The 26315-nt window shown below is 33.5% G+C and overlaps 2 protein-coding genes across 6 annotated transcripts in view; one reads left to right on the top strand and one right to left on the bottom strand.

Annotated features, from left to right (window-relative positions):
• The window catches only part of bcl2b (BCL2 apoptosis regulator b), a 60011-nt gene extending 54398 nt beyond the window's left edge, over positions 1-5613 (top strand). The window contains exon 2 of the mRNA XM_051138438.1: positions 1144-5613. Coding sequence (XP_050994395.1) covers positions 1144-1281 — 138 coding nt within the window. The 3' untranslated portion in view covers positions 1282-5613. The remainder of the gene's footprint in view (positions 1-1143) is intronic.
• Positions 5614-14291: 8678 nt separating this feature from the next.
• The window catches only part of prkag2b (protein kinase, AMP-activated, gamma 2 non-catalytic subunit b), a 47308-nt gene continuing 35284 nt past the window's right edge, over positions 14292-26315 (bottom strand). For 4 of the 5 annotated variants that reach the window (XM_051138310.1, XM_051138320.1, XM_051138333.1 and 1 more), the window contains 11 exons: positions 26091-26200; positions 24296-24377; positions 23685-23743; positions 23448-23493; positions 23137-23191; positions 22797-22923; positions 22546-22711; positions 22370-22407; positions 19244-19390; positions 19070-19163; positions 14292-16494 (listed from right to left, as the gene is read on the bottom strand). In XM_051138310.1, the coding sequence (XP_050994267.1) occupies positions 16463-16494; positions 19070-19163; positions 19244-19390; positions 22370-22407; positions 22546-22711; positions 22797-22923; positions 23137-23191; positions 23448-23493; positions 23685-23743; positions 24296-24377; positions 26091-26200 (956 nt within the window). In that variant the 3' untranslated portion in view covers positions 14292-16462. Of the gene's footprint in view, positions 16495-18935; positions 19164-19243; positions 19391-22369; positions 22408-22545; positions 22712-22796; positions 22924-23136; positions 23192-23447; positions 23494-23684; positions 23744-24295; positions 24378-26090; positions 26201-26315 lie in introns of all 5 variants that reach the window. The other variant, XR_007829954.1, reaches the window with a different exon arrangement.

The following is a 26315-nucleotide window of genomic DNA, read 5'->3' as shown; positions in this document are numbered from 1 at the left end:
ATGGTAGGAAATTTACAGAATATCTTCATGATCTTTACTTAATATCCTAATGATTTTTGGCATAAAAAGAAAATCAATAATTTTCATCCATACAATGTATTATTGGCTATTGCTACAAATATACCCATTCGAATTATAATTGGCTTAATGGTCCAGTGTCAAATTACGTAATAGATAGTTAAAGGAACACTCCACTGTTTTTGAAAATAGGCTCATTTTCCAACTCCCCTAGAGTTAAACAGTTGAGTTTTACCATTTTCGAATCCATTCAGCCGATCTCCGGGTCTGGTGGTAGCACTTTTAGCATAGCTTAGCATAGATCATTGAATCTGATTAGACCGATAGCATCTTGCTCAAAAATGAGCAAAGAGTTTCGATATTTTTCCTATTTAAAACTTGATTCTTCTGTAGTTACATCACGTATAAAGACGGACGAAAAATGAAAAGTTTCGATTTTCTAGGTCGATATGGCTAGGAACTATACTCTCATTTCGGCGTAATAATGAAGGAACTTTGCTGCCGTACCATGGGTGCAGGAGGCACAATGATATTACACAGCCGACAATTCTGCCGGCTGCAACTCTGCATCTACACAAACTTAGTGCCGGTCAATTTCAGGCACTGCATAATATCATTGCGCCTGCTGCACCCATGGTACGACAGCAAAGTTCCTTGATTATTACGCCAGAATGAGAGTATAGTTCCTAGCCATATCAGCCTAGAAAAACACAACTTTTCATTTTCCATCAGATTTAGTACACAATGTAACTACAGAAGAGTCGAGTTTTAAATAGGAAAAATATCGTCATTATATATGGTCATTTTGGAGCGAGATGCTATCGGTCTAATCAGATTCAATGATCTATGCTAAGCTATGATAAAAGTGCTACCGCCAGACCCGGAGATCGGCTGAATGGATTCGAAAATGGTAAACCTCCACTGTTTAACTCTAGGGGAGTGGGACACTGAGCCTATTTTCAAAAAAATTGGAGTGTTCCTTTAACAGCAAGAATTGCTCTCCAAACTTAAGTGTGAACAACTATTTTCTGAAGACATCAGTATTAGTGTTGCATTAGTAAGCACCATGATTTATAAGTTTAATTAAATGCTACATTCTGATGAAATTTCTCTCTCTTTCCTCAGGAGGCGTTTGTGGATCTCTACGGCAGGCAGAGAGACTCAGTGTTTCGCAGCTCGTGGTCATCAATAGTAACCGTCTTCGGTCTAGCCGCTCTCGGGGCCGTTGGCTTGACCATAGGAGCCTACCTTGCTCAGAAATGAGGAACGTTCCCCTTCTTCAGTCACTTGCCCTCTCTCTCCGCTCCGTCTGAACCCCCTCCTCTGCTTTACCCAGAAGACATCCATGTCCCAGGACTGCTCCTCTTCAAAGCTTCTCTCCCACTCTCTACGAGTCTTTCTTCTCTGCCCTCAAACACAAAGACAGAAAAGACAGGAAATGAACGTGCTGCCGACAGATCACGAGAGGTTGGAGGAGAAGAAGAATAATGAGGTGAAAGAGACTCGGGCGGCAGTGTCAATGTCAGAATGAGCTCAGATCTCAAAGTGAAACACTTTTGGTGTTCTTATATGTAAAAATGATGGTAAAATACAAAGGGACAAGACACATCTGGAGGTTTTAAAGGTCTGTGCTGATCAAAAGTACACCAGCACTCTCCAAATGTCCTTTAAGAGTCAGGTTGATCTTAAGAGACAATCTGCACTACACTACCATCTTTGGTTGTTTTTGTAGGATTCATTGTAGCCCGTCTGTCACCAATTGCTCTTTCAAGCTAACGTTTCTTGTGTCGCCATCCTTGTATCATAGTGCAAGAAAGAACCTGAAGAACTGAGGAGGAAAAAGAGAAATGCAGAGACAATGTCCCTCAAGCCACACGATTTTGATGAAATTTCATGCTCACTGAATGACAGAGGGGTGAGAGTACTGTATGAGATTTGCCTGTTGTTTCCAGAGGGAACAGCTGAAAAATGGATACTGGCATGGATGGCAGTCTCTCTTTGTAGCAACCTAAAGAGCTTTATTGAGGATTGAAGAATGGTTTCATTGAAGTGCTTTGGGCCAGAAAGTAAACAGAAAGGACCGAATGGGAATGTAGTTGTCAGACTTTGAGAAAGCCTTGGTTAGACACTTTATTGACATGTTCAACAGATGCATGTGAGCCGGTCAGAAAAACCTCTAGCTGTACAGTATGTGCAAAGATGTTCTTCTTCATACTTCAACTACACTTATGTTTTTCATACACCAAAAGAAGCAGTTGGGTGGATTGTCTTGACAAATCTGTCAAGAGCAAGTGAAGGTAATACTTCACCTCAAAATCAAAAGAAATATATATTAATATATTATAAATACACACGACCATTCAAATGTTTGAGGTCAGTAAGTTTTTTTAAAGAAATTTACACTTTTATTCAGCAAGGATGCATTAAATTGATCGAAAGTGACAGTAAAGTCTTTACAAAATTACAAAATCTAATTTCTATTTCAAATACACTACAAGTTAAAAGTATCTAAACAGTAAGATTTTTAATATTTTTTTTAAAAAAAAGTCACTTCTGCTTACCAAGCCTGTATTTTTTTATCCAAAATACAGCAAAAACAGTAAAATTTGTTTTCTATTGAGTATATTTTAAAATGTAATTTATTCCTGTGATCAAAGCTAAATTTAATTTTCAGCATCATTACTCCAGTCTTTAGTGTCACATGATCCTTCAGAAATCATTCTAATATGCTGATTTGCTGTTTAAGAAACATTTATTATTATTATTATTATTACAGTTGAGTACATTTTTTCTGAATTCTTTGATGAATAGAAAGATCCAAAGATTAGCATTTATAGAAAATTAAGAGAAATTATAGAAATTAATAGTTTTATTTAGCAAGGATGCTTTAAATTGATCAAAAGTGACAATAAAGACATTTATAATGTTACAAATAATAATAATAATAATAATAATAATAATAAATGATAATAATCAATTTTATAATACATTTTTGAGCAGTAAATCTGAATTTTAAAATGATTTCTGAAGGATCATGTGACTGGAGTAATGATGCTAAAAATTCATCTTTGAAATCACAGGAATAAATTACATTTTAAAATATATTCAAATAGAAAACAGTCATTTAAATAGCAAAAATATTTCAAAATGTTACTCTTTTTGCTATACTTTGGATCAAATAAATGCAAGCTTAGTGAGCAGAAGAGACTTTAAAAGTCTTACTGTTCAAAAACTTTGGACTGGTAGTGTAAATGTTGTTCTTTGAAACTTAATGTTCATCAAAAAAAATCTTAGAATGATGATGCATCCTTGCTCGGCCTAAAATACTTTTTTCAGTACATTTTTTAAAACATATACCAATATAAAAAGCGCACTTCCCTCCACAGTTCTTATTACTGTGATGTAATTATTTACAGTAAATAAAGTACATATTGCGCACACACAAACACAAACATTACTTTCACAAAAGTCCAAATTTTTCATTACTATTAAGACTATTTAATTTCCAAAGCATCATGTTCAAGGATCAGTTGGGTCCAGTATCAACAAGTGGAAATCCATTCTGTGTTCCTTGGATTTGGTGTTTACAGTTACATGTGCAATGTTCCTGACGTCTGTTCCCAAAACAGCATGCTTAAACATAATCCTGCCGCATGTTTCAAGGATTGCCTCGCAGGAAATGAAAGGTTTAAGTGCAAAAGCTATGGACAAGAGCAACTGTGTGCCATGGAGTCAGCTTTGATGCTTTTGCATCGGTCGCCTATGGGTTCACGTGGAGCCACGATGAAACTTCGGAACAACAAAGGGACGTACGACGTTCTCAGAAGGCGACGGTTATTAAATGTTTGCTCGCACTGATGTAGGATCAGAGGTCATGCGCTGCATCGTTCCCTGTGATCTCCTCTACAGACAATGGCGCTGTGTGGGGTGCTAACAGTTGAGAAATGGGTGCCCTCTTACATCCTGAACCAGTCAATGTTACTTGTTATCTGACTTTATGGATGTATGTTCATTTTATAATGTGATAATGTCTAAACAACATATACAGTATTTTAATAGGTGGTTCATGGATGCAAACCAACCATGTCTAGCGAAGCAGAAGAACAGGCTACATGTGTAAAAGAAACTTACTAGCTACATGTCTATGTGTGGTAGTGTGGTCAACAACAACAAAACCAGTCTGAAAGGATTGAAGCTTTATGTAAAACAAGTTAGCTTTCAAAACAAACAGTTTAGTGTCATAAATACATGCTGTTTGTCTCTAGTTTACACCTGTGATTCTCTCTGACACTAATATTTGATATCATTTTTATTTCACCTTTATTTATTTTTAGGTACCTAAAAATAATCGTCCAACTGTATCTTCAGAAGATCATTTAAAGTTTATTTTTAATTTTAAATTCTATGAACAATTTGGAGCTACATACGATCCTAATTTGCTGAATCAATGCTGCTTGATGTAAAGATTATAAATTATATGAATCATAATCTAATTGCCTGTTCTGTGTGGCGATGTCATGAATATTAATACTTAATTTCATGTAGTCATTTCCACTGTTTCTGTAGTTGTATGGAAATTCATAATGAAACTTTATTTTTTGTCTCTTGTCCTAACTGGAGTCCAATGAAATTCATTCTGCTATTGTATTTTCACTAGTGATAAGTCAATTTTAACATGTCAAAACAATGATTTAGATTATATTAAGATTATTAATTATTATTAAGATCTTTGAAGAACATTTCAGAAACTTGAATGTGTATGAGCATATATGCACTACCAGTCACTACCTGTTTTTAAAAGGGTCATCGGATGCCTATTTTCCACAAGTTAATATGAGTCTTTAGGGTCTTTATGAAAAGTCTATAATATACTTTGGGTAAAAATTCTCAATGGTAGTGTAAAACAACACCCTTTTTACCTTGCCAAAATCAGCTCTGCAAAAATCATCCTGTTCTGGTGGAGGTTGCTTTAAATGTTAATGAGCTCTGCTCGCCCCGCCCCTCTCTTCTCTCTGTGGAGTGACGAGCCTGTTTACTTTAGCCACATTTTTAGCAGCTAAACTTGCTAATTAGCATGTTATTAGGAAAGGTGATCGCAAAGATTCATTAAAAAACCCTTATACTTACCTCTGCTGTAATGAAGCTGGATCACGAAAGATTCACGCGAACATAGACGGATATATGTAGATCGGGAGGCGCATTCCCTTCACAAACAAACGTAATACACTGCATCTTCAGCGGCTCAGATGTCGGGAGTAAATGATGACCACTATTTTCATTATTACATCCAGCAACACAACACTTCAATCGCTCAATCGGAAATATTCTTGTCTAACTTACATCCCTGCTCCGGCATCGAAACAATGGAGGTCGGACTGTTACAGCTGATTTAGGGTGGGTCTGAGGTAAGACACTCATGTCATTCACCTATAGTGGGAGCGGCCTCTGTCGGTGTGAGAATGGCTCGATTTGAAAAAGGGGATATTATTTTTACAGATTAATTAAAAACCACCGCATGGATTTTTATCATTATAGGGTAGATTTGTACATACACTGCCAACACACATTAATGTTCAAACAACATGTAAAAGTGAACTTTGCATCCGAAGACCCCTTTAAAGGAAATCTCTTTTGCTCACGAAGCCTGCATTTATTTGATCAAAAGTACAGAAAAAAACATTAAAATTTTGAAATATTTGTACAATTTAAAATTGCTGTTTTCTATTTGAATACAGTTTCAAATGGAATTTATTCCTGTGATTTCACTGCTCAATTTTTAGCATCATTACTCCAGTCACATGATCCTTTAGAAATCATTCTAATATTCTAATTTGTTCCTCAGTTTTTTTATGATGAATAGAAAGTTCAGAAGAACATCATTATCTGAAATATCTGAAATAAAGCTTTTTATAACATTATAATGATTTCTGAAGGATCATGTGACACTGAAGACTGGATGTCTTCAGCTTTGACTAAATTATATTTTAAAATATATTCAAATAGAAAGCAGGTATTTTAAATATTAAAAATATTTCACAATATTACAACTTTTGGATTTTGGATCAAATAAATGCAGGCTTAGTGAGCAGAAGAGAATTCTTAAAAAAACATCAAAAATCTTCTAATTCGAAATAATTTAAAAAGCTAAATTTACTGGAGAAGCAAAATTATGTCAGCTATTAATAAAATATTCTTATAGCTATGGCATTTTTTTTGGTAGACATGTAACAAAATTTAATAAAGGATGTGTTTAAAACAAGAAACTTAATTTAAGATATATTTTCTGAAAACAAGTCTTTAGATCTTACATATTTTTGCTTTTCAAGTAAATTTTTTTTTTTTTTTTTTTTTTTTTTTTTTTTTACACTTTTTTTAAACTTTAACACTACAAGAAGTATGCAAACATATTTCTCTTTAAATGTCTCAGTTAAGGTCATGGTTAAATTATGTTCAGCTAAAGTGAATCTTACTAAAGCCGGCATGTTAAAATTGAGCTTTTGCTTGAGAAAATACTGTGTCTTTTGAACATGTTTTTTAGTTTGATGTTTGGAAAGCTATGTAATTTATACAAATTTATATATATATATATATATATATATAATATTCCGTATAAATGGACTTTTCGTTGCACTAATATATTTGAGTGCGCTAAAGCAGAAGAAAAAAAAATCTATTAGTCTATTAACGAATGCATCATTCACTAGACTGTATTGAACTTTAGATGACATCTCTTTCATGAGCATCCATACACATTGAAACATAAAGGTAAAAAGGTCAGATTTCACAATGTACAGTAGACACAAAATACATGTCTGTTTCTGAATGATCGTGTATTGTGTTGTTGTTACACCTGGGGTGATTTCACTGAAGAAAAGCTGCTATACTCTGTGATAGCAATGCACAGGACACACAAAGTCTCCGTGCTGTTGTGTTTGATCATGTGGCACTGCTTGAATAAGCTACTAGAGTCTAGAATCCCTCTGTTCCTGCCAAACAAATTAAGATTCAATAAAACGAATTTAAGATGCCTCTGCCTCCGTGAAATGACTGATTTGTGCTGAGATTTTTGTGAGGTGATTCAAAAACACATCAGAAGGCAGCGTGTCGCAGTCACAGTCATTTAAGGGAAGATACACACAGAAGGTGCGACGGCCACGAGCGCTGGGGGTGTTATTTGTTCAGCGCGTCCCCTCGACTTCAAAGACGTCCCAGAGCACGTCACATCTCCAATCCCTCATCCCACTAAATGCCATGCGTGTAAAAATGAGTCCCGCAGGCCAGCTTTCACTTCGCACTCAATCGCTCTCCTCGCACGCTCTTTCTTTTTCTTCAGCTCGTGGCGTTCTTCAAAAAGACGCCACTGAATCTGTGAAAAGCATGATGCGGTAAAACCAATGGTGACTGAGAGCGCGACAGACAGACGGACAGACAGAGAGAGAGAGACAGTTCCCCGAGGAGCGAGGAGTTCATCCCGCTTGAACCGGCCTCCGTCCCCTGAGCGCTAGCTCTCCCTTTCTCTCTGACTTCATGCATATGGAAGACACGACATGCTTTGACTGGAAAAAGAATTGAAAATCACAGCCAGATGCTGATGTGAGCCACATGCCAATAGCTGTGTGCTAGTTTTAGTCAGAACGATCAATATTTGGATTAACTTAAATGTAATGCTTGGCTATGAGAATATTTTACCTGCTTATGTTGCAGGTCTGAAAAGGTCACGGACAGCAGGGAATATTGATACTAAATGCAAATAAAAGAACGAAACAAACGCTGTGCGTTATTCCCCTTTAGCAGAGACTATATTCACAGTTTTATTTTAAATATATAGTATCCATTTTTGTATGTGACCATGGACCACAAAAGCAGTCGTAAGTAGCACAGGTATATTTGTAGCAATAGCCAACAATACATTGTATTGGTCAAAATTATCGATTTTTCTTTTATGCCAAAAATCATTAGGATATTAAGATCATGTTCCATGAAGATATTTTGTACATTTCATACCGTAAATATATCAAAACTTAATTTTAAGTAGTAATATGCATTGCTAAGAACATCATTTGGACAACTTTAAAGCTGATTTTCTTAATATTTTGATTTGTTTGCACCCTCAGATTACAGATTTTCAAATAGTTGGAACTAGGCCAAATATTGTCCTATCCTAACAAGCTATACATCAGTGGAAAGCTTATTATTTATGTATATATTTATTGATGTATAAATCTCAACTTCAAAACATTGACCCTTATGATTGGTTTTGAGGTCCAGGGTCACATATAATATAATATAATATATATATTGCAAACATTTTTTGTATTACACGTTTTCTAAAATGTTAGGTTTAAATATGCAAATGATGCATTATTTAATGAAATATGCACAAATTTGCACAAATTTGCAAATTTCTAGTACAAAAATCTGAACACTGGATAAGGTCAGTCAATTCTTGTTTAATTTTTTTTACATATTAGAGTCAAAGGTTTTTACAATGGGAATTTTCTTATTTTTGTCACTCCATACATCAGAAAATACTTCAAACAGACAGAAAACAATACATTTTTTCACTTTTTTGGGGAAATAAAATGTATATAATCAAGCAAATTATATAAGAACAAATACTTCTGTAAAAAACTTCAGGATATAGACGGGAATAAAAATGTAAAGTTTGGTGTGTGTAAGTGTTACTGAAGTGGAGATTTATTACTCAGTGTAGGAGAAAAAACTAATTTTGAGAAAACTGCCTTTAAAAATATGTATTGTAATTAAAATCTATTGACACAAATAGATAAAATGCTATAAAAAAGAAACACTTAACAGTGTCTTTTGGATGTTTTCTTTTCACTAGTCTGGAAAAAAAAAAAAACACTTTATGAAAAACCTAAAATCTCTAACTTGACAAGTGAAAAAACAGTGTTGCCAGTATTGTTTTGGACCCCACTGACTTACATTGCATGTTTAAAAACAAAAACAACTTTTATTAATTTTTTGGTTAAAAAATCCACTTTAAAGTCCTAAACCTTCATTGAAATGTTATTTTATTATGCAAATTTGTATGTTATTATGCAAAAGTGGCATTGTGCTAGAAATCAGGTAACAGTAATATGGTGTCACAGGTCATGCAGTAACTACGAAACCATGGTATTGTTCTTGCAACTCAAAGAATAGAGCATTGTGCTAGCAACGTCAAAGTCATGGGTTTGATTCCCAAAGAATCTAATTAAAAAAAAAAAAGTGTAATGCAATGCAAGTTTCTGTGGATAAAATGCTCTGCCAAATGGTTAGTATAAATATAAATGTATTGAGCAATCAGCATCCAGGACCTGAATGTGTTTTAAAAATGATGTACAGTTCACACAGTAAAATAAATACTGTATTGTAAAGGGAAGAGGACAGCTTCTCAAATCGTTTGGTTTTGACATTAAATGCTGTGCATCTAAACCGCATTTAAACAGTTTTGGCACTTGTCAAATTAGGTAGATTCCAACATGGACACATTGCATGATATGAAACAATGAAAACCTAGACAATTTAGGGAAAAATAAAATAAAAATACAACCCAGACGACATTAAATACAGGTTCACTCGCAGGAGGGATAAACATGGTTTGTGCTGACCATACTGTGTTTTGCAAAGTCAATTACAGGCTGCTGAGAGGACAGAACCATTGAGATTCAAGAGACAGTCTGTGTCAAATTAATAATTCTGTTGGGCCTGCAGTTTGTGGTCATATAGTCAACACACTGAAATATATTAATATACACTCACTCTGTTTATTTTTATAAGTTAACTTGGGTACTGTGTTTGGTGCTGGTTTACTACTCAATGTCCAACATACGGCTGAGAGAAAAAAAGAGTTGAGAACTGCTTCTGTTAGGCTTAAAAAATCAGCTCTTTCTTAAAGCGCTTAAAGATTTAAATTACATGCATTAATCTTACCAACTAGAAAATGAAATATTCATCATTCCCTAAGAATGACTTTACATAGTATGTGATTAAGCAGTGCAGCATGAGAATGTCAAACAGCTGAGGACAGTGTCCCCTAGTGGACATCCCAAATTAAATCTAAAATATTGTCCATCACTGTGGAAAAAATAAACATTATGATCACTAACATTCAAATAAACAGCAGTAGTGAGTGTTAAATTATCAGAATCGCTGGCAGGTATGACTGTAATGCACATCATTTCCAACTTCCTTCATTGTCATGCTATTGTTCTAATTTTTAACAAGTATGCATTTTTCTAATGCATACTTGCTTAAGACTAAGAGGAGATACATGGAGGATGAAGGAGGCAGTGATTCATCCATCCCAGATGATCTCAGCTAATTTTATCGATCATTTTACAATCGCCGTGGCACATGCTGTCACTTCCTTTTAGACTGAAAATGTCAATTATGTCATTATTTATTCTTTTCAAACATGTCACTGCTCTGTAACAATGCTCAAGACATTCTTCCAGCTCAAATAAAATAATAAAAGCAGCAAATCTGATTTGCTGTAAAACAGTATGAGGGACTGAAAAAAATGACTACAGTTCAATAATTTACATGAAACACCTTACAAGAGGACAAAAATTTGTTAAAGTTTATATTTTGGTTTTGGGAGTCCCTAACAACAGGTTGACATGCATGCAAGGTAAAAAAAAAAAAAAAACTCTTTCATTGCTTATAATATGCATTTATTTTTACCTTACTTGCTCAACAACTCCCAAATGACTTTCTCAACGATTCATTTGTCCAGATAACAGATATTGCTGTTAGCCGGTTAGCCAGAGACCTACAAGCTGTGCAGAGCGAACACAACAGACACAACTAAATATGTATTTTGCATGCTACAGAGTACATGACAGCAACAATTTTTAAAGGATTACTCCACTCACCCCAGTGTCATCCAAGATATTTACATCTTTCATTCTTCAGTCGCAAGGAAATTTTTCTCCATATTTTTCTCCATATAGTGAACTTCAATGGTGCTCAGCAGATTGAAGGTTAAAAATGTAGTTTCAGTGCAGCTTCAAAAGGCTCTAAACAATCCCAGCCAAGGAATAAGGATCTTATCTGGCAAAATGATTGGTAATTTTCTTTAAAAAATTTTATTCATACACTTTTTAACCACAAATGCTGATCTTGTGTAGCTCTGTGATGCGCATGTGCAATCCGGTTCATGACAGTTAGGGTATGTCAAAAAACTCCCATCTCATTTTCTCCTTCAACTTTAGAATCGTCCTACATCACTGTTTTACCTTTTTTTTTTTTATAAAGGGTGTTTGACCGTCCTTGCATGTTCACTTTATAAACACTGAGTCGGTACTTCTGCAGCGATGTTAGATGTTTTTTTGAAGTTGGAGGAGAAAATGAGATGGGAGTTTTATGACATGAACAGGAATGCACAGAGTACGGTTGAGGCTAATCTGCTGTAAAAATGAAGCATTGATTCTTCACAGCCTCGTGCTTTGGCAGTGAAAAAAACAATGGCTTTGCCCTCAGTGACATGATGCTATCCACAGGCGTACACTACAAGTTTTCCCGGGTCTGTGCGCGCAACAAGTGGGCGGATAATATGCTAATGTTTCATGTTGACATCAATAGTGTTGTCACAATAGCAAAATTTTGACTCAGATATGATAGCTAACTAAAATATCTCGATACTACTACTGAACCGATACTACAACAAAAACGCAGAATAAGAGGTAAAGTAAATGAATAATAGATGATCCAAACAGAGGTTATAGTTATTTTATTTATTGTAAAAAAAAGCATTTCATCCCCCTTTAAAAAAATAATAAAACAACAAAGGACAAATACAATAAAACAAAGACACAAATTAAATAAACAGGGCCCTATGAAATTTGTTTTATTCCCAAATTCTGTTTTATTTTTTCCTAATTCATTTTAATTTTTCTGGATTCTTTCCCGTTTTGAATTGGATACATTAAAAAATATTAATCAAAGCACGTCTGATTGAAATAATGAAATGTACATGATTTAACAGCCATTAAAAGTTTAACAGAAATTACATTTTAAGGCCCTAGAAAATACGTTTTAGTATTTTTCTCAAACTGAGTTTTATTTTGATCAAATTCTGTGAATCTGTTTTCTATTCATTTTCTGCATTCCATTAGTTTCATTAGATTTTAATAAATAATCAAAAGCATGTCTAATTAATTTATAAAGATTAGTTAGATTTTATAAAGAATGTTTTTTATTTATTGATTTTTTTTTTTTTTTTTCAGAAATTGTAAGAAATATTCCTTAAATATTGCTTTAATAATATTTTTATTTTTAGTAGTTATCATTACATTAAGCAATATTTCCGTCCGAACTTTTATTTTGTTACACACTGCATGAAAGGTAATTTTCAAAAATCCATAATAGAGGCCATAACTATTTAACTATATTTACTGCATTAACTAACAATGAATAACAATAAGCAATACATTTGTTACAGTATTTATTAATCTTTGTTAATGTAGCTAATAAAAATACTGCTGATTGTTAGATCATTTTAGTGCAGATCCATTAAAGGAACACTCTACTTAAAAAAAAAAAATGCTTTAGAAATATTTTATCATTGTTAGTTTATGTTAACTAATTTCGTTAACTTATGTTAACAACTGGAGCCTTATGGAACTTTGTCAGTCTTCACTGGATTCAGTCATCTATTATTCCTGTTGCCAAGCATGTTGTACTCTAAATGACTACAGGTCCATTGCCAGAGATCAGAGCCAGTGCCATGCTGCTAATTGTCATTTTTTCATCAGCCTTCAACACAATGCCTCCTGCTGGAAACAAACCTAAAACACACTCTTGGATCAGGCCAAATGCTGATCCAATGGATTCTCACACAGAACCATCGCTGATTGTTTCTGGCAGGAGAAAAAAAAAGATCTTTGACTTGCATGAAGGAAGGATCCAAGCTATAATCAGGGAATAAAGACCTAACCACCAGAACTGTTTGTCTGTTCAGAACAGTTGTTAAAGGATTAGTTCACTTCCAGAACAAAAATTTCCTTATAATGTACTCACCCTCATGTCATCCAAGATGTTCATGTCTTCCTACCTCTGGTCAAAAAGAAATTCATTTTTCTCCATATAGTGGAATTAGTGGTGATCAAAGGGTTGAAGGTACAAACTGCAGTTTTAATGCAGCTTCGAAGGGCTCGATCCCAGGTGAGGAATAAGTGTCTCAATTTTTTTTTTAAAACAATAAAAATTTATATACATTTTAACCTTGCACTAACTTGACTTTATGCATTACGTAGTCATGTTGGAAAGTGTGACGTACACTGTAAAAAACAATTTGTTGAGTCAACTTAAAATAATTTGTAACCTGGCTGCCTTAAAATTTTAAGTTCAGTCAACTCAAAAAAATATTCACTGAAATGTTAAATTATACTAAGTGACAACCTAGATATTTGAGTTGAATCAACTTAAAATTTTAAGGCAGCTGGGTTCCTTACCCATCTGTTAAGTTTAGCAAACACAAATATCTAAGTTGTTACTTAGTACAACTTAACATTTCAAGTTGACTAAACTTATTTTAGTTGACTGAACTTAAAATTTGAAGGCAGCAGGGTAACAAATTATTTTAAGCTGTCTCGACAAATTGTTTTTATTTTTTACAGTGTAGATGGAAGTTCCGACCCAGTGTTTACAAACAAAAACATGCAAAGAAAGTCAAACGCCCTTTACAAAAAATTGTGATTTTAAAGTTGGAGAAGAGAATGAGATGGAGTTTTCTGCCCTACTATTTTTGGTTAGAAAGTATATTGATTTTTATTATTTATTTATTTATTTATTTTTTAGAAAATAACAGATCGTTTCACTATAAGACCATTATTTCTTGGCTGGGATTGTGTAGAGCCCTTTGAAGCTGCACTGAAACTGCAATTTTGAACTTCGACTCGTTGGCCACCGTTGAAGTCCACTATATGGAGAAAAATCCTGGAATGTATTTTTCAGAAACCTTAATTTCTTTTCGACTGAAGACAGAAAGACATGACATCTTGGATGTAATGGGTGTAAGTAAATCAACAGGAAATTTTTATTCTAGAAATGAACTAATCCTTTTAAAAAAGAAACATGTTGAATGAAAATAAAAATTCGCCGACAGCAGGTGGCGCTAAAAAAAAAAAAAAAGTAGAAATACAAAGCTCAAAAGCTCAAAACTCTAAATCAGTTGAACAAATTACCTCTACTGATTAAAAAGGTAGAAATTAAATGAAAATTCAGCCCAATTAAGCATAATGACACCTTTTACAAATCAACTGCAAATGTTTTCATGAAAGTGCAGTCTATTAAATGCAATCTACGAGTAATGACATGCCATTAAATATGAAGGTAATTATTATTGGGCATCTAACACCATCTCTGATAACCCCTATTCACATAACTTTGATACAAACCACTGATTCGAAACTCAAGATTAGCAAATGTTTTGAAGCTTCTTGAAGCAGTGTTTGGAAAACTTACCTTAATTTTCAATGAAAACTTACATTTTATAGTTACCAGGCCATCGATGTCAAAGCACAATCAATCCGAATCAGTAGGGCTGTTTTGTTTTTGAATGAGTCACTGTTTTGAGTGAATTGGTTGTATATAATATATGTGTGTATATATATATTTCATATTCTAGTTCATTTTATGCAACCTAATTTAAAGTGATGCTCTCCAAATTAAACCATGTGGTAGCTTCAAACAGGAAGGCGTACACAACAAAACAATTCTCAGACAATATTAATGCATTATTATATTTTAGCTCAATCACATAAAAAAAAAAAATAGTGTCATTTCTGTGTACAAAAATGTACATTTCTTTCTCTCTGGACCTAACGGTCTTAACTTTCATTGACAGCAGTTACAATAATGAAAAAATGCAATCAAACAATACATGATTTAACAGTTTTGAACCCATTTCATGGCATGCTGTATTTACAGTAGCTCAGCATATCACTGGGGTGCAAAGGTGCGTGGCTTTTTTTGCAACTGCAAGCTTTTGACATTCATGCTCTTTTAGTGCATAAGACAGGTAGTGCACACGTTTTTCCACACCAGCCAAACACTACAGACAGTCATGATAGAAAAATAAGGCTCTGTATATATAGTCACTTTTCATAACATTCTTTGTTCCAGTAAAAATACAGTCCAGGTCAGTGCGTACGCAGTGTGGTAGTACATTCATTTTCCACTGACAACTAATAGGATGAAAACAATTCATATTCAGTAGACATTTGGACTAATACGCCAGCGTTGACAGGCAAAAATCAATAATTGATTGAATATAACTCATTAAACTTATAATAAATGTGTCTGGGTCACATCACATAAAACACCTGAAAATTAAAAGAAACAAAAAAGCCATAGTTTTTTTTTGTTTTGTTTTTTTTTGCAGGTAACACTATTTTCATTTTCATTCATTTTATTATTATTATTCATACATTATATAATCAATAATAAATAATAAAACGTATATATTATAGTATTTGTTCTATTACCTGTAATGTATGCAGAGTTATAAATCTAGAAAAAATGCTACGTTATTTTCATGACCGTTATATAATACTAAATTACTATTGTAGTAATTATTTTCAGAGGTGATCTTCATTTGTTAGTCATTATTTAAAAAAAGTAATCATTCTTTTTCTTTAATGCTTCATAAATTACAGGTGATAAAATAATTACTATAGTATATACACATTATTATTTATATAATTTTAAAATAATAATAATTTTACTACTACAATAATAAAACCTGCAGGTAAGTATGCTTAACTGTCATGAAAATAATCTCACATTATTTTGCTTTATGCTTAATTTTTTGTATATATTTTATCTAAATTTTGGGATGAAATGCAACCTGAAAGTGTTTTCAAGACAGTGGGAGAGAAAAAAGAATAGCCAGATGTCTACAGAGTCTACCATGTTCTTTGAACCAACAGCAATTTGCACTACATGCATGGGTCTCTGCTAACCTTTATAATCAGCTCTCACCGAGGTCTTCATTTAAGGCAAATTTCCACTTCAGACACTCAGCCAAGAGTGGATTACAGTGCCTGATGATATAACGCAGACCCAGCTAGAAACCAAAAGGAGACTTCCTCCCCGTGCCTGATTTTTAACGCTGTCAGTAAGCACCTCTAAAACCAGCAGCACCACCAGGCAAACGTGCCCAGCATTTAAAGCAGTGTACAGTATAGCGGCTGATTCTCACGACTGGCCCACCATAAACATGTCCATCAATGTGTGCTTTACGATCGCATGTCCGTTCCTTCGGCGCCAGATTCAAACATTTTCTTTCAGCCCGGCACATTTTCCAGCCCTTAAATGAGGATCTAAAAAGCTTCCAGCTGTCCTCTTCTTTGTATCCCATCAGGAATGCCGGCTGGACCTTCTTTGGTTCTTTGAATTTCTTGTATTTCTCTTTCACCTCCAAAATGCTGTCTTGTCATTCAGTCACACTGTCCCTTCTGCGTCCTCCTGTGGGGCAAATTATATTGAATTCAGTTCATGAAGCAAATCTGTTAGTCAGTGCTCTTGTAATACCACAAAAGAGACTCATATTTTGAACCTTTAAACAACAAATCTGTAAGTGCAGACAAATCCCTAAGCAGAACACAAATTAGCTCAAAGCTAAAATACGAACTGGTTACAACAGGGTTTCTGCAAATTATTTTTGACAAACTGTGATGTAATTTTATTTCATTTTTTCTTACTGGAAAAGTTTTTTTTTTAAAGAATTTTAGTGAACTTAAACTCTTAACTAATTAAATATTTAATATTAACCAATTAAATAATAAATACAGCTGAAGCAAATGAGAAAAATGTACATTCAACAATACATCACTTAAGAGTTCCTTGACATTTTTCAATTGTAATAATTTCCATGATACTTACGAAACATTTAACGATAGTATTGAATTCCACAACTTTCCTGCGTTTTTTTTTTTTTTTAAATCATTTTAATTATTTTCATGAAATCATTTTTTATAATTTTGATTATTTTTATGAATTGTCTGTGACTTTTTACCTTAGCATTGGTTTTCACAACCTTCCTGTGACTTTTATCATTTTAATTATTCTCATGAATTTTCTGTGACTTTTAACCATATTATTAATTTCCAGGACTTTCCTTTTTTCATTTTAATTATTCTCATGAATTTTCTGTGACTTTTAACCATAGTATTGACTTCCAGGACTTTCCTGTTTTTTTTTTTTTTTTTTTTTTTTAATCATTTTACTTATTTTCATGAATTTTCTGTGACTTTTAACCTTAGTATTGATTTCCAGGACTTTCCTTTTTTTTTTTTTTTTTTATAATTTAGATTTTTATCATGAACTTTCTGTGACTTTTAACCTTAGTTTTGATTTCCAGGACTTTCCTGTGTTTTTTTTTTAATCATTTTACTTATTTTCATGAATTTTCTGTGACTTTTAACCTTAGTATTGATTTCCAGGACTTTCCTGTTTTTTTTTTTTTTTTATAATTTTGATTTTTATCATGAACTTTCTGTGACTTTTAACCTTAGTTTTGATTTCCAGGACTTTCCTGTGTTTTTTTTTTAATCATTTTACTTATTTTCATGAATTTTCTGTGACTTTTAACCTTAGTATTGATTTCCAGGACTTTCCTGTTTTTTGGGGTTTTTTTTTTATAATTTTGATTTTTATCATGAATTTTCTGTGACTTTTAACCTTAGTATTGATTTCCAGGACTTTCCTGTGTGTTTTTTTTTTTTTAAATAATTTTAATTTAGTTTTGTCAAATGATTACTTACTAATAATCACATCCAAAATAAATGTTTTTGTTTACATAATATATGTGTGTGTACTGTGCATATATATTATGTATATATAAATACACACACAGTATATATTTTGTAAATATTTCCATGTATATATTTATATTTATATAATTATATATAAATATATTTAATATATGAAGATAACATATTTTTCTTAAATATATACATGCATCTATGGGTATTTATAGATACATAATAACTAACCACATTACGTAAACAAAAACTTTAATTTTGGACACGATTAATCGCGATTCATCGTTTGACTATTTTAATTATTTTCATGAATTGACGATGACTTTTAACCTTACTACTGATTTCCATAACTTTCCTGTATTTTTTTATATTTTTATTATTTCCATGAATTGATGGCGATTTTTTATGATTGTATTCATTACCATGACTTTTTACAATTTTATTCATTTGCATGAATTTTCTGTGACTTTTTACTTTAGTACTGATTTTTCAGTGACATTACAATAATTTACAACAATACTGATTTTTTTTAACCTTTCTGTAACTTTTTACAGTTGTAATAATTTTCCATTCATTTTCAGTGACTTTTGTTTTTAATTTATACGATTTTCTGTGGCTTTTAAATATTTATTAAGATTTTTCTTTCCTCGACATATTTCCATAACCTCTCCTGGCCTGAAAATCACAATCCTTAAAAATTCCCTTTCCAAGTTTTTGCCCAAAATATTTCTAGGTTATCCACAACTGTGGAACGCCTGTTACAAAAACATCAAGCGATATTTCTTATTTTTGCCTTGACAAGAGTGTTGCTTATAGCAGCTCGAGACATTAAAGGCAGCATGCTGAGCAGCACGTGGGAGAAGCGGCACGTTTCATGCAGTTTTTCGCAGCAGGCTTCATAAAGTGTGCTGAGAGCACATGCTGCATATCAATCACTATTCAACCAGACAGCTATTTCTGTCTCATATTGATTTGTTGCCACTGGCAGTCTGTCAGGTCAACTTCCAGTAATATATGAGCTGTCCCAATCAAATGCTTGCAATGATGCCATCATGATGTGCATTACTGGAATACACATCTACATCCGGCTTCATTCAGCACAACCGTAACAAGCCGATCAGAGTCCAGCCTGTGTGAGCGTACCTGTGCTCAGGGGGTCAGAGAGGGACACTCGAGCGGTAGATGTCCAGGGAGAGGAGATTGGGTCCGGGGAAGAATGGAGAGGAGAGAAGGAAAGTGAAATGGAGGGTTGGATTAGGAATTCTGTGCATCTATACCTGCGGGGGTGAGAACCAGCGCCTGCAGGATGTCTGACAGAGAGATGATGCCCTCGATGCTGGAGTTATCATCCACCACTACCAGCCTGTGCACCTGCAGGACACAAACATGACACAAACATGACCAGAGGCCATTCAACTTAGAAAGAAGGCAAAGATGTGAGTAAATCTCACCTCAGCTTTGACAATCCTGTCCACTGTAGTCTCCAGAGTCTCGTGTCGATGACACTTCATAACGCCCTCGAAGTACTGCGAGCGATGCAGCAGAGCCTGAGTCACGGTGATGTCCAGATTATTGTAGGTCTTCTCAGCAGCCAGGTTCTACACACACCCACAACACTAATGAACACAGAGGCACGCTATAGCAACCTCCACTGACAGCCAAATATACACAGCTAATCATAAAGTTAATATCTTAATTAGGGCTGTCACAATTCCTCGATTCAATTTAAGTACTCAATTTTAAAAAATCCTTGACTGCAATTTGCCCATGTCGAGTGACCGGCAAAATACCGGAAGTGGCGCAATAAACCCATTTCAAAATCATAATCATGATTTAATTAAATAAAAATATGCAATGCAGGCTTGATATATGCACTTTAATTTATTTAGATGCGTGTATGTACGTCTTAGAGTTGCTCCGTTTACAGTTAATGCTGCGCCGCACAAACTGTTATGATTTACACTGCCCTCCAAAAGTTTGGAAACGCCCTAGATCCTTTTTAATTTGCAAATTTTGCACTGATAAGGGACAACACAAACTACGAAAACATTTTATTACATAAACAGTTTATACATAGAAAAAAACTTAAATTTTCGATTCATCAAATTATCCACCATTAGCAGCTATTACAGCTCTGCATAATCTGGGCCTAAATTCATTGTATTCTAAAAATTGGCAATCAATTGTTGAATCTATTAAGGAGTGCTGACCCAAAAATCTTTTAAAATCCTGGGCCAAGTTTAAACCAGTAACCAGACATCACAGCTATATATTGCCATTATTATGTAATCAAAACGAAAATTATTATTGCTGCTCTTCAATGATAATGTCAAGTTACTTTAATGTATTTGCACCAAAAAATGATAAGGATTTATGCTGATATTGTCCAAAACCACACTTTGCCAGGGGTGTTTCCAAACTTTTGGAGGGCAGTGTACATGTGTGGAGCATCTCAAACTCCATCTCTGCATATTGTTGTGAGTTTGGGTTTATAATAATGTTCATCTGGGAATGCAACATGCGCCATTTCATCTGAATTGTAAAGTAAATCATTTATAAATCTATGCAAACACAGAAGAATACACCAATATCTTTCTCAGTATGCTAACTGTTCATCGAGATTTCAAAATAAAAACCCCTAACCTCACTCAAGTTTACAAGTTTTGATGTCGACATATTCAAAAAAGGCCAAATATTAAAGATTTTATGGACATTTGAATTAAATGTTGTTTAGTCAATAATAATTAGGATTAGACTGCGCTGTAAGGTGTAAAAACAATTGTACATTAGTTCTACTGTTTATAATATATTATGTATTTTAACAGTTTCATTTAATAAAACCATGTAATTACTTGCTTTTGATACTTTATTTGAACTAATTATTATTGCCTCACTGCTATTATATATGTATTTTAAATAATTTTAAAGGCTGCACCTCGGTTTTTAACCACGGATTTTGGTTCGGTTCGGTTCTGATATTTTGCCACTTCTGTGTTTTTGCAACAAATTAACAAAATATTGCTGTATACCTCTGTACACTGTAAAAAAAAAAAAAGAAAAAAAAAAGCGTGGTTTAGTATACGTCTACTTTTTCTTTTGAGGGAGGTATTATTTTTTTCGATTTTTACGCAAAATAGAATGGGTTTCATTTATACTGGACGCCAGAGGGTGCCTTTGTGCAAAAAAAAATCCACATATGCACAAAGATTATGATTATGTTCCATTTCAGCTTGTCTAATATGGATAAAGGCATTGCTATTGCTGTAACTGAATAAAACAAGATATAACGTTAAACGTTTTGAATGACGAAATGTAAGGACAATAAACACTCATCTGCAATAATATATGGTTTATCTGTGTTCTTCAAGCCATCTTGTGTATTTTCAAAAGCCACATACATCAAATCCCAAGAGAAATAAAACAAGGAAGTTATTTAAATGCAAAGCAAAAAAAAAAAAAAAAAAAAAAACACAATTCACAAGTGCGTACTAAACCGTGGATGTCGTACCGAACGGTTCAATATTATGTTGAGAATTGTGACATCCCTAATTTTTTTTAACACACACACACAAAAACTTATCTGATTACTCGATTAATCGTCAGAATAATAGAATAACCAAAATAATCATTAGTGACAGCTCTATTTGTCTATAACACTGGTAATTTATATTTAATCCAAATGAAAACAGTTAGTTTGCATACGGTTATATTTAAGGTTCTGTTCCTTTTGAATTTCAATGTAAATTGGAGCTGAAATTATTTGTACATAAACTGATACATTTAATTCAGTGGATACAAATGGATTTGAAGGGACATATGAATGGATTTATAAATTATTTACGTTTCATAAATAAGGTCCAATATCTACCATTCAAAAGTTTGGGGTCAGCAAGTTTTTTGTTTAAAAGAAACTAATACTTTTAAATCACAGAAAATACATGCTTTGTTACTATGTTACCAAAGATTTGCATTTCAAATAAATGCTGTTCTTTTAAACAGAATCTTGACAAAATTGATCATGGTTTGAACAAAATCATTTCAATACTGATAATAATAATAATAATAATAATAATAATAATAATAATAATAATAATAAATGTTTCCTGAGCAGCAAAGTAGCATATTAGAATGATTTCTGAAGGATCATGTGACACAGTGTCACATGATCCTTCAGAAATCATTCTAATATGCTACTTTGCTGCTCAGGAAACATTTATTATTATGATGCTGAAAATTCAGCTTCGGATCACAGGAAAAATTAAATATATTCCAATTTAAAACAGTTCTTTTAAATTTTAATAATATTTTACAATTTTACTGTTTTTACTGTATTTTTGTTCAAATAAATGCAGCCTTGGTGAGCAGAAGAAACCTCATTAAAAACAATCTTACTGACCCTAAACTTTTGAACGGTGGTGTATTTGTGTACAAATTTCTCCTAGAAAACTATTAATCATCAGACACAAGCACTCAATCCCCATGGGAACCTTATGTATTTACACCTCACAACAAATGTGTGGTAAAAAGCTGTAAAAAGTTATTCTTCAACTTTCAAAAGTATATTAAAGGCAACTTACAATGACATCAAACTTGGAGTAAATGTCCACAACCTTTCCTTTGGGAGGAAAAATATGGAAAGCAAATATGAGAAATTTGACTGGTACAATGAAATTTTGCTCCTAAAATGGGCAGTTGACAGAAGAATAACTGCAGTATATGGACTGACAGAAAAATTAGCAATAATTGTTGTTACCCGTGACATCCACCACCGGTAGGGCAGACACTCTCCTCTCCACAAACATGCCCAGTGCTTTAATAATGGGTGTATCTGGGTGAATGAAAGCGATGTTGCTGTATGTGCCAATGCCCAGCTCCTCCAGAGTCTGCCTCATGAAGGCTGGTTTAGGCATCTCACAAACCTACAACACCATACACCATCAGTGGACACAGGACACTATGTAACTCAAGATGATTCAATACTCTAAAATGAAGCGATATACTCACAAAGAGCTGCAGAAATTTGAGGATCCTCTTGTGTGTGAGGATATACAGGGCATTTCCTGTGACTGGATCGATCACCGGCAAACGATGGATCTTATTTTTGATGAGTGAGTACACAGCATCAAATATACTGGGAAAAAGATGCAAAGAGTTGCAAGAAATCAAACATTTTTGAAACAAACCTTAAAAAAATGCTGTCACAAACATCTTGAGTCATCTTAAGTAATTGCTGAACTTTCAAGATAATTTCGAGACAATGTTCCCATAAACCAAAGAGAGCTAAAAGCGCCATATAATGAAAATTATAAAACACAGTCTACAAAAATATGACCTAATGTCTCACCTTGCATTTGGAGATATGTTGACTAAGGGTTTAAAAGTTTCTTGCAAATAAAGTTCTGTTGGTATAAGCAGAAATGAAAGAGTCAATGCACTTAAAAGTTCTGACATTATTTACTCACCCTCATGTCTTTCTAAACCTTTATTTTGTTTTTTGTTTTTTAATGGAATACAAGGAGAAAATTCCAGACATGGGTGTGAGTAAATGTAGAGACATAATGGTGTACAAAAACGAGTTCAGTAAAAAATTTAAAATGTATATAAAAGGCAAACGAGTGTAAGCAGTGGTACAATGAAAATGCTTGAAATATTTACCTCTCCAAGTCTCAATTTTATGCTCTTCCAGCTCATATATTTGCACCTGAGGCATATAACACAAAGTAAGACTTCATTATTCTAAGGAATAATTTCATGGCCATTTTAAAGAAATTTGAAGGTAATTTCCAGGCAAACCTTTATGAACAGCCATTAACCACAAACCAGCTCTGAGCAAAATGACACTGACCGGCAAAACAGCTTGTATTTGAGTTTCTGTGATATCTAAATCCTTACCAGTGGCGATTTGTAGTATCTGTGCAGTATGATGATGAAGTCTGTGATGGTTAACATTCCTATTAAGAAAACATATCATTAGAGGAAAACCACGCTGAATCATACCTGGGCTCACAGAGAAACTGCGCCTGCAGATTTTGCAGAATAATATATTTATTAAAAAAAAAAAACAGTTCAATTTAATCATAATTTCAGTTACTGGCTGTCAGCTTACTTTTTTACCATGTTTAAATTTTCTTTCTTGAATTTAAAAAAAAAAAAAATAGCAGATTCCATCTAGGCCTGCTTATAAATATCTACAACTCAAAACAGCCCAGACAGGAAGTAGGCAGGAATGAATTTCAATCAATTTAGTATGTTATTGTTGACTAGCTAACCTAAGCATGTCCAATTATGTTACAGGTGAACAAATAATGACCTGAAGCAATGTTTTTATTTGATTACTGATTATGTTTTTAAACAATCATTTCAAGATGGTTAAATGGACTTGTGGGATTAAATGAGTTAAACATTTTCATGACCTAAAAAAAAAAAGACAACTCCAGCAAAAAAGAATGACAGAAATGCAGGTGTGTGTGAGTGTGCATGCATGTGCATGTGTCAGTGCTCACCCACAAAGCTTTGCTTTTTGGTTTCCCACAATGGCGCAGCTCGAACTCCATTAGCAACCAAGGCAAAGAAAGCTTTCTTTACCTAACAGAGAACAAAGGATTTCACATAACAATGCTTTTCTTTTTAGGTGCCTTTAAAAACACTGCTGGAGGAACTGGTGGTGTGAGCCAAAAATCACAGGAGACACAATGAATTGGGTGCAACCAAGGTTTAAAAAAAATGTCCACACCTGCCAGTAACAAATAAACTGGGGGATTTGGCTTTAAACAATTTATTTAAACGGGCAATGAAGTTGTATTTTGTATTGATTAAAACATGTTTCGTCCCTATAGCAATGCAATTAATAAGCTGTTTCTCTGTATAGCAACAAACAGCACAATTATCAATTGTGACTTTTGCAGCATCAGACAAAATGAGCCAGGGAGTGAAACTACTGAAAAGTGATTTTTCCCCCCTCCTTCGCAATACATATATATATATATATATATATATATATATATATATATATATATATGTATATATTTTATAAAATAAAAAATAAATTCTTATTTAAATGTTCTTTTGAAGGTTTAATGCAAAGAATATGCCATATATTAAGCATCCTAGATAAACTTAAGATCTTAGAAGACATCTGTGTTGCTAAAACTCTTCTTTCTTTCTTAGATTTTGGTTTCAGTAAAGGGTTCATTCTTCATTTAACTTAAATAATATGCAATTTCCAATAAAAAACCCCGGCAAACCTGAACATAATGGTTTTATTTACTCACTAATGCCATTATTTGCTTACATTTGGCACATTTTGGACCCTGGACCCAACATTTCTAACACAGATTCCCTCCATTTCTGATCAACCCACCAGTTTTCCATTAAAAATTAACTTGCGTTTCAATATAAAGGCAATTCACATAAAGGCTTTTTCAATTTATGGCCCATAAACTTTATATCACAATTCAGAGGCATAAAACTTCCCCATTTAAGAAGCTTTAATTTACATACAAGTACATTGTGTCAATCAGTCGAAGCATAAAATTCCACTGATCTCCTTTTCTCTGAACTATATTACTTTCAAACTGGCCCTCCGCCAGAGGAAAGTCAACAGGTTAATAGGTTATAAGGGTGTGTTACCCCCAAATCTAATAACAGCACATACCTGCACATGATTACTGTTTAACCCTGACAAACCTAGCTTTATGACCGCTTCCGTACACTTCAAAGGGATCCCATCCATTTGAGTCACCAACTAAGATTTATTTACTGATGAAACATTAACTACAATCACTAAGACATCATGTGTTTAAAATACAACCGGGAAGAAAAACTGAAAGACAGTACCTGTGGCTCATACTAAAACCAGTATGTTTAGAAAAGCATACTAATATGCTTTTGCATGGTTAGTATGAATACTGTTCAAAATATGCAACAATATGCAGTAAAGCAAAAGGCATGCGATATTGTATCCCACAATATAAAGTGTTCAACTTGACCATTTCCAGTTTGATGAATGAACAAGATGCAAATATAACTGTGCGTTTAACTTCAAGCTTTGCTTTTAGACTGTCAAAAGTTACAAAACGTAGATAATCCAAGATAACAAAAATACCATACTACTGTTTGAAATGTGTATCATGGAATAATTTCTGAATTCATATACTTTTTTCAAAACAGAAAACAGCACAGAGAGTCAGATTAGTATGCAGTATGTAGCAAGATACTCTGCCATTCAAGAAAATAGCATACCCAAATCTTTTCACTTTCTGTTCTTGTGCTAGACAACAGAAGACATTTACGATGTACCTGTAATGTAGTGTCAAAGACCACAAGTTTGGAACTGGTGGGGATGAGGTCATAGCACTTGTGGGATTTCATAAAGCGCATGTAAATGTTACTGTCTGGCTCTTCAGCAGCTGAAAACAGAAGACATCAGCAGAATCAAATGTTTTGTTAAAACTTTAAAAATAAATGTCATTTTTAAAACAACATACAATTCAATTATGTCATGAATTATACCTATGCTCATAA

This window comes from Labeo rohita, chromosome 2 (genome assembly GCF_022985175.1).
Source record: "Labeo rohita strain BAU-BD-2019 chromosome 2, IGBB_LRoh.1.0, whole genome shotgun sequence".
NCBI lineage: Eukaryota > Metazoa > Chordata > Actinopteri > Cypriniformes > Cyprinidae > Labeo > Labeo rohita.
This window is presented reverse-complemented; position numbering and strand designations above follow the sequence as displayed.